This window comes from Amblyomma americanum, chromosome 1 (genome assembly GCF_052857255.1).
Source record: "Amblyomma americanum isolate KBUSLIRL-KWMA chromosome 1, ASM5285725v1, whole genome shotgun sequence".
Lineage (NCBI taxonomy): Eukaryota > Metazoa > Arthropoda > Arachnida > Ixodida > Ixodidae > Amblyomma > Amblyomma americanum.
In genome coordinates, this window is record NC_135497.1 from 98,453,327 (window position 1) to 98,466,476 (window position 13,150).

Below are 13,150 nucleotides of genomic sequence, written 5' to 3' on the forward strand. Positions count from 1 at the left end.
GTAGGAAGACTGTTCAGTAAGGACTGTGGTATCAAAAATGAAGGAAAACTTTTCTGTGTGCAGAAAATCGAATCAACAACAACCAAGGAGGAATAAACCACTACAGCAGAGACCTGAGAAGTTCCAACAACCTCTTCCACTGGATCATCAACAGAACTGAATTTTCTAACAACAATGGTGGCATTGACCTGAGACTGCCATATGTTTGGGATTACAATGAGAACTACACCCACAGCATGGCAATTGTTAATTGTACCTTCAAGAACAACAGGAACTTCAAGCTTCGCATAGATGGACACTTTGCTCGCTTCAATGCTACTTGGAATATCATAGAAGACAATGAATGCCACTCTGGAGAAGGAGTATTCACTGTTGCAGGCATGGAAAAAGAAATGCTTATCACGAGGAACACTTTTCGCCGCAATAGGGGCAAGTAAGTAAACATTTTAGCACAAATATAGGTTTGGTGCAATGGGAAACCCTTGCACATGCAAAGTACAATTACTGCAGGTGTATACTTGCACACACAATTTATAAACAGCTGACAATGCAAGCATCAGGCTGTAATAGTTCAAATGCTATTTATGACAAAAGGTGGTCTACACTGCTATAGCCATTTTGGCATTCACTGCCTGCACTAAAACTTGATGTGTGGTAATAAGCAAAGTAGACTGCAGTCATTTCAAAATATCTGCTATAGACTAGCAGTGACATGGGCAATGTGCCAGTAATACTGAACATTGCAGCTTATACTTGGTATCTGCTAATGTGGCACATTGATGGAGAGGACCTGTGAAGAGGTGCCCATGCTTTTAAGTTTTGATGTATCTAAAATCTAGGTTGCCTAGATTATTTAGGAGACAGCTTAAAACATTCTCCTTATCCTCTGGTTGCTTTCAGGCAACACAAAACTCCAAATTCTCTTCAATATACATGCACTGTACTATGTATTCTGTTCAGTACATATATTTTTAATGAGGCAAACTGGGGTGTTTAACACGTTCACTGCATTGTGGGTCATGTGTATTCATGCTGTGCGGCAACAAATACCGAGTTGTGCGATAAATCTATGGGCCAGCTCCAATTAATCAAAGAGCCTGCAAAAAGCACATATGCCATGTCGCTGTCGCCATTTATTGGCGATTCCAAGTGGTTGACTTCGCCTTTGCTCCCTGCTCTTTGTAGCTGTGCATTGTCATAACGCACCCAAGAAACTTAAAGATGGCCCACTGGTGGGCGACACCACACAGGAATTAGGGCTCCGAAAATCGCCGCCGCAGTGATCTGTTAAATCTATGTGTGGTGACCAGAACAGCAAACCAGAATAGTGAAATGCACAATAGAAAGTAACCATGCTACACTAAGGCAATATAAAATAACAATATTCACATGCTTGTAGAGCATGTTAGCCATGCATTTACCAGTAACATTTCCTATCTTGTATTATGTTTTCATTTTGCTTTAGCAAAGTGTTTGCAAGATAATTTAAACTAACACTAACCTCTTTCCAGATACGTTGTTGAGTTCAAGCTGGAGAGCCATTCTGAACGCTTCAGCATTGTGGGTGCCAACTTCTACTACAACATGCTTCAGAACAACCAACCTGATGCAAGCAGTGGTGTGTCGCCAGACCACTACGAGCCAAACAGCTATGCTGTCAGCATTCGAGGAGTGCAGCGTATCAACATCACTCAGAACTTTTTGGTCAATCCTGATCACGAGTATGAATTCCTTGCTGGTGTGTTCACAAGTTCACTGAACAATGCAGTCAATGTCGCGGAAAACTGGTGGGGCTCTCTGAATGCTACGGACATCAAGTCCCGAGTTTTTGACCTGGACGACTGGAATGGCTACGCAGCAGCAGATTTTTCACCTTACCTAGCTAGAGGAGAGTTTGGAGGGCCTACACTGTCGTATGATGGCTCAGATGAATGGGGATTCAGAATGGACACATCGAGGCCACTTGGTGGACGGCTTTTCAAGTCTATAACTCTGTACCAGCGAAGCTCGCCGTACATTATTAGGAGTGACCTTACTATTTTGCCTAATGCAACTTTGACCATTTTGGAAGGTGTGGAACTGCAGTTCTATCCAAGTGTTGGCATCCTTGTTCTTGGTAACCTCATTGCTGTTGGAAGACCTTGGGCTCCGATACGAATGGGTCCTCTCAAGCAATTGCAACAGAGTTTTCGCTACAAGAGAGCATCACCAAAAAGATTTGTTAGGCTTTGTGTAGACCAAGCTTGCAGTGCTGACAGAAGAGATGGCTTTCTCGAGTTCTTCAACTCAACCACTTTGCAATGGGTGCCAGTTTGTGACCAGCGATTCACAGAGCGCAACGCTGAAGTTGTTTGCCGTGAACTTGGCTTTGGGACACTTGATGTGTGGATTGACAGAGGATATCGACATGAGCTGGGTCCAACTGAGTTGTCCATTATTAACTCGTGGCTACATCCTCTCCAGTGCACGGGCCATGAGCCCTCACTGTCCAGCTGCGAGTTCCGCCTGAATGGTTATGGTGAGCATAGCTATGCGTGCTCCCCATTTGATCACAAGTTTGTGTACATTCACTGTGGTGAAGAGTTGACAACACCAGAGGAAGAATTCTGGGGTGGAATTCGATTTTCTGTCCCAGATTATAAGGCTCAGAACAGCATGGGTGGGGGAGTTTATGCAAGCAGTCGGTACTACACTCCTCCAACTTCAGCTCTTCGTCATGTCCACATTCGCAAGGCAGGAATACTGCACAATGAAAAAGGACCAGCTGTGCAAGTTGTTCTCAGGGATGTCACTCTGGAGCACCTAAACATTTCAGAATGTGCTTCCAATGGCATTGACATCATAGCATCTCCAGGGTATCAGTACATCCATGCAGTAAATGTGACGCATAACCGTGGGACCGGAATTAACTTCGTCACCCTCAATGGTCAGACGTCGACAGCAGAAAGACTGAATTACATCCCACTAGGACCTGTTGACATACCCTACAATGTCTTTGGGCTGGTCGACATTTGTGACAACAATAAGGCATTCCCTGTTGACGGAAAAGTGTTGCTCTACTACAAATATGATAACCGCCCAGTGGAGTGTATCAAAATATTTACCAGCAAGTCACGACTCTCTCAGAAGGTGGGCTTCAGAATACTCCAGTTCAACCTCTTCAACTCCACGGAGTTTACTCCTTATCCAGACAGCATCAGCATTTTTGACGGAGATGTCTTCAACAGCACAGTAAAAAAGATTGGTCACATGAGTGTTGGCACTGACTCAAAGGAAAGCACGGCACAGACTACCTTCTACAGGTCACAAGGAATCACTCTCAGTGTAAAGCTGCATGCAACTGGGGCAAGTGGCCTCAATGGATTCATTGCCGAGGTGGTGACCATCCCATTGCAGACTATAACAGGTAAGTGCAATGAAGTAAATGTGGCATGTAATGATCCATTTGCAGCAAAGCATGCTTCAAAGCATGCTTTCAGGTGACTGATGACCTCCTTTTTTCTCTCTCCGCCACAGCTCGCGACAGCAAGCACAACATAACAGCATCATACTTCAACAAAAACCGCCGTGGAGCAATTACGTACCGCAGTGCAGGTGAAATAACGCCCATCTTGACCCTCCATGGGAACCGATTTGAGGACAATGGCGATGCTTTGTTTGGAAATTTCAGTTCTTCAGAGGCTGCTGTGTTTTTTGACATTCAGAATTCCATGGAGATGCACATTCTACGAAACCTGTTCATATATAATCAGGGCGGCCTGAGAATATTTGTGAGTTCAACAAATTCAGTTTCAGCTTTAAAGGGGTATGTTCATAACAACCTCTTCACTCAAAACAAAAACAGAGAAAGTCTCTACGTTCGAAGTGGAGAGACTGGAATGTACCAGTACCTTCATGTGTATCGCAACTACTTTGCAAGAGAAAGTGCAGCTTTTCATGACAACGTCGTGTTTGAAAAAGTAACGTTCAACTTCAGTGAAAACATGATTGTGGAAAGTGAAGGATATCGTCAGATGAGTGTCCTTGGCTTTGAGAAGACGCAATCCTCGGGACAACTAGTGTATCGCAACTGGCTGTGGGACAATGAAGCATTTGCAAAGGAGCTCAAGGCTACTGTGCTGGCTGAAAGCTCTGGACAGAAGTTCAGCAAAAACTACTTCCTGAACAGGCTCAACTACTTTGAAATGGTCACTGCAAACAATACTGAGTAAGTACAGTTTTATAGCTTGACTTGCATATAAACAAAGCCAGTTGTAAATGACAGCCAAATAAACTGACATGCTAAAGAGCAAGACCTGTTGTAATAAAAGAGGAATTGATTGAAATATGGACAAAATAAAACTCAAGCTTACTCATTATGTTTACTTCAAAACTAGTCACTTGGAGCACAAGGAACTGACGAGATGTGCTAGCAAATGGCACAGTATTATTCTGTGTTGCATTATATGGTCTCTTCATATTCCACAGTGCAATGCCGCCTTTTTTTGGAAATGGTTTGTTCTGCATAGCAATTTTAGTAACTACCATTTTCATATGCCCTTATTTTTTATACAGGCAAGAAAATAGCAGTTATGTGGATGCTGAGAACAATTGGTGGGGATTCAAGGAAACATCTGCAGTGGTGGGACGGATCTATGACAGAAGTGATCAGCCGGAGCTTCTGGAAGTCAGATTTCAGCCACACCTAGAATACAATGACACTGTGATAAGCGGTAAGGGCATTTGTGCTTTTAGTAGTAATTTTAAGCGTACACACAAATTTTGTGGAGGTTATGGGAATGGCACCTTTGCTAGCTGTGTGTGAGGCATAAGGCCCATCTCAACAACATGCAGCCAGTGTTCTTAAGAGTCCTTATGCACAGTATCACACAACTTTCATGGCTGCCTCACCAAGAACTGCTCAGAGTTTAAAGCTACACCCTCAGTCAGAAGTTTACGGAAGGCGATGGTAGTGAAAAAATTTAATTTCATCGCTGTATTTCTGTGCATCCTGATAAAGATATGTGAGCCTAATTGTGACTGTGCGAGCTACACAGTGCACTGCTACATCTAAAATAATATGCTTTAGATGCAAAGAAGTTAAATTTCTTTGACAGAGTCACCTCTCAAACTTTTGACGGCAGGTATACAATGGAACATTCGGAGTACTATACAGCACATTCTTCTCTGTAGAAAAAGATTAAAAGTGGCCTCTTATGTTCAACACTCTCGAACTGCAGTATCCGATTTCTCGTGCTATTGCAGAGACACCAGCAAATGTGGTGTCTTTGATACGCCATTTTTTTGTTTTCATCAAAATGAAATATTTTTCCATCTATATAGTATATTCAGACCTTAAGAAAGACAATTTGTTAGTCTTCTGGTGCAGAATACTAGCAGTCGATTTTTTGCAGGGATGTGCAAAATTTCGTACGAAGCGTCATAATTGGTGAAAATAGCAACATCGAAACGCCGCTACTTATCAAGTAAACACCTAAAGGATTGTGGGAATACTTTCTATTTAGAAGGTACACATTATGCTTTAAATTGCAAATAGAACATGATGTTACTACTGGTGGCAAAATATGTCTGCGCAAAAATGGCAGACAATATGCTACCTTGCTCATCATTTCGCGAAATATTATTTACTGTATTCGCTACACGGCACAATAAGCCAGCTAGTTTGCGAGATGAAAGATGCGAAATTCACCTGAAACAAAGAAATCACTGCCAGGTGCTGCCCACTCTAAGAAAAAACTGAGAGTTCACTTTGTACACAATCGTGTACATAGCGTGTCAAAGGGTTAAACACAGAAGATTACTCTCTGCTCTTTTAGCATGTGTACTCCTGCAGCCAGTGGTGTCTAGTTGATTGGTTTGCTCAATATTGAAGTTCATCTGTTTGATATTCACAAGAGAAATTTTTCCACTAGAGAGCTTCATCATGCCACTTATGTATAATGTTAAATGAGTACACCTCGCTGATCTATGTCAGCATTGTTTTAATCACTGGCTTTATCTTTCAACATAGCAGGCACATTACATATTACTTCCTTTTGCTGTAGGCAAAAGTATGCATCAGATATCTAAAGGATTCCAGGGCTGACTTAACTACGCATTCATGAGCATTACTTTGAAATACTGCAGCAACACTGTTCTCACTGCAGAGCTGACTCAGATTTAATCCACAGCCAAAACTGTGGATTGGACTTCTAGAATACATTACAATGTGTTGCATTGTCAATTTGTTCACCCCATCAGTTAATGCTGGAGTTATGTTAGTAAAACAATCAAAATGAAGCCTCAAGACATGAGCACAGAGGGCACATAAGTAGTACAATCAATGCAGCGAAAGGAGACTGCTCATGATCATGTTCATTTTACTTTCAGGAAACTGCATGGGTGGCTGGGAAATGATAGAAGATACCTGTTTCTTGTACATACCAGGACCAATGACACATGCAGAAGCCAAGAGGTTTTGTCAGGTAACCATAGCACTAAAGTTAGCAGTGCGAAAAAACTGCTCCAGCTCTACATACTTTACAGCAGCTAAATCAGAAGTATTCATCCAGGGAATCCACTGCCTTTTTGTCACCGTTATCAGTGACTGCGCCACAGGAATGGATAAATGGTTTGGTTTTTTCCGGTCGCACAGTACATGGGCCTCTAGCATTTTGACTCCATTGAAATGCAACAGAATGTATCAATGGAGCACCATAGAACTGCTACTGTGCAAAAGTGGTAGATGCAAGAGATGAACCGCAGTGTTGGGCCTAAATCCAGTACAGCACCGCCATTTCCATTTAGTTTAGTGGGTGAAGTGCAGAAAAGTAATGAAAATGTCAGAAAAAAATGCAGATTTGCCTGAACTTCAGTTTCTACATGCTCATTCAAGTTAGTGCGGGTAAACTCCAAGGTTCTTTAGAAGGGAGGTACCCAATAACATTAATTTTTATAATATATACGTCTTGCATTTTATTTTCCCACACATTAATGCTACAGTTTATCATGCCATTGACAGTAGACTTCACCACTCACATCCTGCTATGTGTCTTTTCTTGCATGTTGTAGCTGGACGCTTCATCGATGCCCTATCTGAAGCAGAAGCTAACAAAGCTGATGCAATATATAAGCACATGGCAAGAAGATTTCGACTGGTTGTATGAGCGTATCTGGGTACAGTCACTGGATGTGCCTTTGGACCAATGTGCTGTTCTCTACAGAGGTGGTGTCTGGGCTCACGACTGCAATGACAGACTTCCATTTCTGTGTGAAAGAGGTAGGCTCTGCTTCTGTGCTTTAGCTCAGTATGGAATAAAATGCCCAATGAAATTCACATATCTTCATCATATGCCATGGTTTTACACCCCTCTCCATTCTTCCTGCCCTGTCCTGAAAAGAAGGCATGCTCTGGGATGAAAGATATAATAAGCTGATTTGTCAGGATATTATTCAGTACCGAAACATAAATTCACTAAATGAACAAAAGCACAAAGTTGTCTTTTCCATGCTTGACAATTTTCTCAGAAAGAAACAGCTTGTTAAGTGCAGTGCTTCAAGTTTGGAGTTTTTGGTAGACACTAATGCATGCCACAAACTGCCATCCATTTGCAGTAGTAAGAATTTGGAATGTACCAAAGATGCCACAGTTTTCTTGCACATTGGATGGAAAACTAGCACAGCGCTCTGAGCCGTTAGTGCTTACACTGTTGGCTACAAGCTCACAGAAGTCAGTTAAAAAGGGCTGTGTGGAAAGAGTTGTTGACCCCTCACTGCAGATAACTAGTTAATATGCAGGCCATAGGAAAAGGGCATAGCTTCTAGAGAGGAAATGGCAAAAAAAAAACAGCAAAAAGTTGTGGAGGACAAGCACAAATTACTTAAAAAATTCACATTCTATTGGTGGTGTAACTGTAGGCCCCTACTAGCATGGCAATAGCAAATACTGTCGAGAATTCAGCGGTCAGCTTCTGTTATTGTGAGGCATCCAGTGAATAGAGGAGTCACATTCATACGATAAGCAAAGGATAGGAAAGAAGTGCAGAGAGAACTTGGAAACAGCTCCCGCAAGCTGTTCAAGTCACAGCAAGGCCAGCTGTAGCCTCTTTCAGATGCGAACTGTAAACAGAAATGATCATTAATGCTTATCACATGACATTTTCGGTTTGTACATGAAATGGGTTTTAACAAGTTGGAAGTATAAAATATTTGCTAAATGACCTCTGTGGAAATTAATTTCTCACGTGCCGCCTTCTGTCTGCTGTAAATGTGTGTGAGCAGGTGTTGAAAAGAGTGCCGAAATAAAAAAAGCAGCCGAGATAGTTTTATGAAGAGAATAGGTTCCGATAGATGCTGAATTTACAAAGGAAAATAAATGTCATTACGCAGCCACCAAATTGTGAAGAAAGTAAACAAAAACAAATGAAGTCCCCATTGTCTATTGCATTTCTTGTTACTTTGGTGGTCTCTATACTTTGTAACTCCTGATCGTCATGAATGCTTTGGCTTGCAGTTTGAACTGAAACCATAGAAAACACTACAAAATAAAGCTAAGCTGAAAGAAGCAGGCTATTTGTTGGCAAGATGCCTTTCAGGGCTAATTAGGTTGTCTCTCTTTGCAGCACAAGAGATTGTAGTGCGGAGTGACTACTGGTACCAGGAGCCTGTTTCCATCACTGCCATGTCACTGCTTGGAGTACTGCTCATTTGTGTGTGCATAATTCTTGGCTTTTGGTGGTGCAAGTCACAAGAACGTCACAAGCAGCACTTGCAGCGGCAAAACTCGATACGGGCCTCGATTCGCTCAGCCTCAAATCGTTCACTCGATCGTGATGCCTTTTTTTCTGACTACAAGCACCGTATTGAGCGGGCCCTTGCTGATACACCAACAAGCACGCCACCTCGACTTGCTGTGCATCCACCTAAACACAATGGAAGCACTGACTCGGTAGCTAAACAGTATACGTACGACCTTGATGACAGCCGCAGCTATGATGATACTGTGCACGAAGTTCGCAATCCTGCTTTGGACTACAGCAGTGATATTGAAGAAAAATACCCCACAAGTGTGCCAGGAACAAGAAAAGGGGCAGCAGACTTGCAGCATCCTACATTCGACCTCACCTATGAAAATCGCGGGTACATGGACCGCTCTGTGGGCGGCTACGATGATTCACTAGACGCATCCAGAGACTGGAGTTCAGGAACTGATTCAACACTAGACATGAAACGATCTTTGGAGACACCACAAGCTGTTCCTATGGATCCATCTGACAACACGTTCAAAGCACCGGAACCATACCAACCATCTCATTATGCTAACACTGACAACTACTACAGGCGACAGCCCCTGGAGACAGCCATGTAGCTTTTCCTGACGAAAGGAAGGTGCATGTGGGCCAGCATTACGCCCAGAGGCATACTCTTGGAATGATCCAAAGAAAAGGACTGCAAGCTTTTCTTGCGGCTTTGCTGTGTTGTTGTCAAGGCCACCAGCAGCTGGTGCTCCCAGCTAGACTGATGTGTGGTGCCCGTGATACCTGTGCTACATGATTGTGGCAACCCATGTTGCTGCTGGTCCAGTGACATCTATAAAGCAAAACTGCTACAGTGATGATCTCAAAACAGAGGCCATACAATTTGTAGGAACAGACATTTGAAAGCACAGCACGATCACTGCACGTTGCGCGATGCTGTATTTTTGATATCATCTTATTGTACACGATTGCTACTGTGTTGTAAAAAAATATAGTTTCAATGTCCCATGTTTTTGTACAATAGGTGCGCTTATTGAACTTTTCATAAAGCATACATTTTAACCAAAAGAATGAAGGGCAACTAGCCTCTCTTTAGGAGATGTGCATATCATGTATTTAAGAAAGGTGTTGCATTCCTAATTGCACCTTCACCTGGGGTCACTTCTACTGCTTCTCCTGCCACCTTCAAAAAAGGGCAAGCCGTGATTGCCTCCATGCTAGTGCCATGAGGGGAACCACAAAACTACTCTGTACTGCGAACCATTCCCCGTGCAACCTAGCTGAAGGTGCAATAAAGAAAGCTGTACCTCGTGCTCACAGATAATTTTATAGAGTGTGCTATCTTGCTTGCCTGTTCCTTTAGTGCCCTATTTACAAACGAAACTAAGTGCCTTATCACATCCGTCCACTACGCTGTAAGTATACAGGTCTTTAATGTGCGCTGTAAGTACACAGGTCTTCAATGTGGAAACATTGCTTGATTTTAAGCATTTAGTCTCGTTAGGTCCTGAGCTACCATTGAAGGAGTTATTGTGTAGATAAGCATGTTTAGGAACATGGTGCAATGCCGCGCATGGTACGACCATCGGCAGTTGCTGCAGTCCCATTTGATGCTCATGTTATTTTGTAATGCAGAAAACCGGTGTGAATGTTATAAATTGTAAAAAAATTGCCTCTTTTTTTTTTGTACTAGCTGATAACTGCCTTCCTAGTCAGTATTCATGCCAATAGCATTATTTCAGTGCATATGTCTAAGTGTGCAAAGTCCATCAGTGACTTTTGTGTGCTTTCATCACTGTACATGCCATGTGCACTATATGTATGTAGCATTATGAAAATAGATAACCTTGGTTCATAAATATCGTCGTGCTACATAGTGCACAGCACGACTTTCCTGTGCCAAGAAAAGATAATTTGTGCTGTCCTTTGTATTTTAGGATGTGAATTCATTTTAAATAGCTCCAGGTGAGTCATTCATTTTGGCATCTTTGTCGGAATAAAATCTACTTTTTATCAACTTTTGTATGTTACCATGTCTTCCGTGTCTAATGAATCTAGTCCTGCCCTTCCTATTAACATGACAAATCATCCCTGCCCATCAGGGATTTGCTTTCAGAGTTCCGGTGCCAGGCTACAGTCATATAACCATCTAGTTCCTCTCAGTACATAGTGCTAGCATAAGTTTCACTTTGTTTTTGCTTATTTTTGCTCAAGGTAGCGATTCTGATATGAAATCAAAATTGCTAATCAAAGCATTTCTCACTCAAGTGTGGCAGCTATGAATATTGTGACGAAGAAGCCAAAGCTGGCAGTGGCGCAGGATCCTCCGGAGCGCTCGCGCTAGGCCAGCGGCTATTAAATCATTTCTCATTGCCATCAGTCATCTCGTCTCATTCTTCGGCTGGCTGCCACGTAACATTTGGTGTGAGGTGCTGGGGAATCATCGCCATCCTGGCCCTGGAGCTTCGAGTACAGCGCCTGCCGTGCTCATCGGCCGTGTGTGCCTGGTCCGCCCCGCCCTGCAGTGCCCCAGCCCGCCAGACCTGCACCGACCTCGCCGCTCACCCCAGCCCCGTCCCCCCGCCCTGACCACAAGACATGATGAAATTACGATGCTGCCGCAACCAGAATTATGACCAGACAGACCCGAGACGCTGACCACACGCGAGGACACCGCCCCCCTGCCCATGCCATTTGGTGCGTCCAAGGGCCTCGGCCGTCGGCTCCTGGCAACCTGCGGCCCGGATGCTTCATGGACCGGGACTCATTCGCTCATCTCTTTCATTGTAGCGGCCAGCACTTCACCACTTTGTCATTACCATTCTCTCAAGCCCATCACCATTTCGCGCGTCTCTTTGTCACCGATCAGAACAATCGTTCGGAGGCCCCTGGTAGTGTGACGAAGAAGACGAAGCTGGCAGTGGCGTGGGACAGAGCGCTCGCGTTAGGCCAGCAGCCATTAAATCGCCTCTCACTGCCACCAGTCACCTCGTCTCATTCTTCGGCTGGCTGCCACGTAACAATATGATTAACCTTGTGGTCCAAAAGCAGCTAGCTATTCTAGCTACTGCTGGGTTGCAAATTGTTCTCAGTTCAGTTGAAGAAACACTTGTTCTTGATCACGGCTTTGATCTATAACCATCAACAAAGCCAGCTGCCCCACTAAGTAGGCTTTCCTATATCCAGGAAGTGTGAAGAGAGTAGTGCGAGGCCAAACACATTAATGGTAGCCAAACTTAATGGAATTTTAACACAGCAATGGTAACAATTGCACCAGCAAAATATTTAGAGAAACCTGCTAGAAGCTTTGTCGAGAGAAAATCTGATGACTGCTCAATGGAATTATAGAGCACAGCTCTTAGGCGCCCATTCCCGGCTTCCGCGTCATAGTCGTCGGCATAACTGGTTGTCCCAGTAGCACAGCGAAAAGCCAGCTGGAAGGGTGGCTGCCACGGGAAGATCCCGGAGGGCAGCTAGCAGCATAACACACCACTTGCCAGCCGTGAAGAGCTGGGCTCAAATTTCGCATTACTGGCTATCGTAACCGTCTGTCAATTCTTTTTTTACGCCAAAGCAACAAGTTGCAAGCCATAGCATAGGGGAGGCCTCCAGATTTTGACTGCCTACCCCAGGCAGTCAAGACCAATCTGGAGGCAAGTTCAGTGCCAAAATTTCAATACACAGGCATTTCTTATTTCTGCGTTTCAAGGAGGCAAAATGCAAAAATGCCCCTTGAGTGAGACTTCAGAGAGAGTTAAAGCACACGGGGTGGCCATGTAGGTGCCTGACAGCTACATAGGAGACCAGCTCAGTTTAGACTTCGTAGTTTAACATGCATTCCCCTCAACACGTTGAAAAGCTGTAATAAACAGCCCAATTTTATATGCTTCCACGCATAACTTCACACACACAGCACCGGAAATCCTACCTGAAGGTAGCCCCCAAAAGTTTTGGCACAACATAGGATGACAGGCTCAAATGAAACAATGTGGACGCAGTCTACCTGTGCGTGTGAGGAATAGGAGATAATGATAGTAAATTTTTATGGCGCAAGGGCATCTGCGGCCAAAGGGCGCCATGGCACAAGGTATTTTGTGTACTCAAGGCGGGGTGAAAGACCGATTTACCAAGCATTTCACCCTGAATAAGCCGAGCACCAGGCCAGGGGAAGCTTCTACCCACTGTATCACCGGTGGGTACCGGCAGCACTCTGGATCGAACCACGCACCTCCCGCATGCAAGGTGGATGCTCAAACGACTAGGCCACCGCTGCGGTACTAATAGGGGATAAAATTACAGCGTGTGCCAAAAGTGGTCTTCCTGAGTGATCAAACACCACCACTGTGCATTGAGAGAGCCAACCAGAAGCAAAGGAGAGACCAACCTGGATCTTGAACCAGCTGTTCACCTACTAA

At 43.9% G+C, this 13,150-nt stretch overlaps 1 protein-coding gene across 2 annotated transcripts in view; it reads left to right on the top strand.

Annotated features, from left to right (window-relative positions):
- The window catches only part of bark (C-type lectin domain-containing protein bark beetle), a 73,866-nt gene extending 63,110 nt beyond the window's left edge, over positions 1-10,756 (top strand). For both annotated transcript variants that reach the window (XM_077646311.1, XM_077646312.1), the window contains 7 exons: positions 64-433; positions 1,512-3,406; positions 3,517-4,207; positions 4,555-4,712; positions 6,370-6,464; positions 7,051-7,258; positions 8,601-10,756. In XM_077646311.1, coding sequence (XP_077502437.1) covers positions 64-433; positions 1,512-3,406; positions 3,517-4,207; positions 4,555-4,712; positions 6,370-6,464; positions 7,051-7,258; positions 8,601-9,346 — 4,163 coding nt within the window. In that variant the 3' untranslated portion in view covers positions 9,347-10,756. The remainder of the gene's footprint in view (positions 1-63; positions 434-1,511; positions 3,407-3,516; positions 4,208-4,554; positions 4,713-6,369; positions 6,465-7,050; positions 7,259-8,600) is intronic.
- Positions 10,757-13,150: the final 2,394 nt, after the last annotated feature.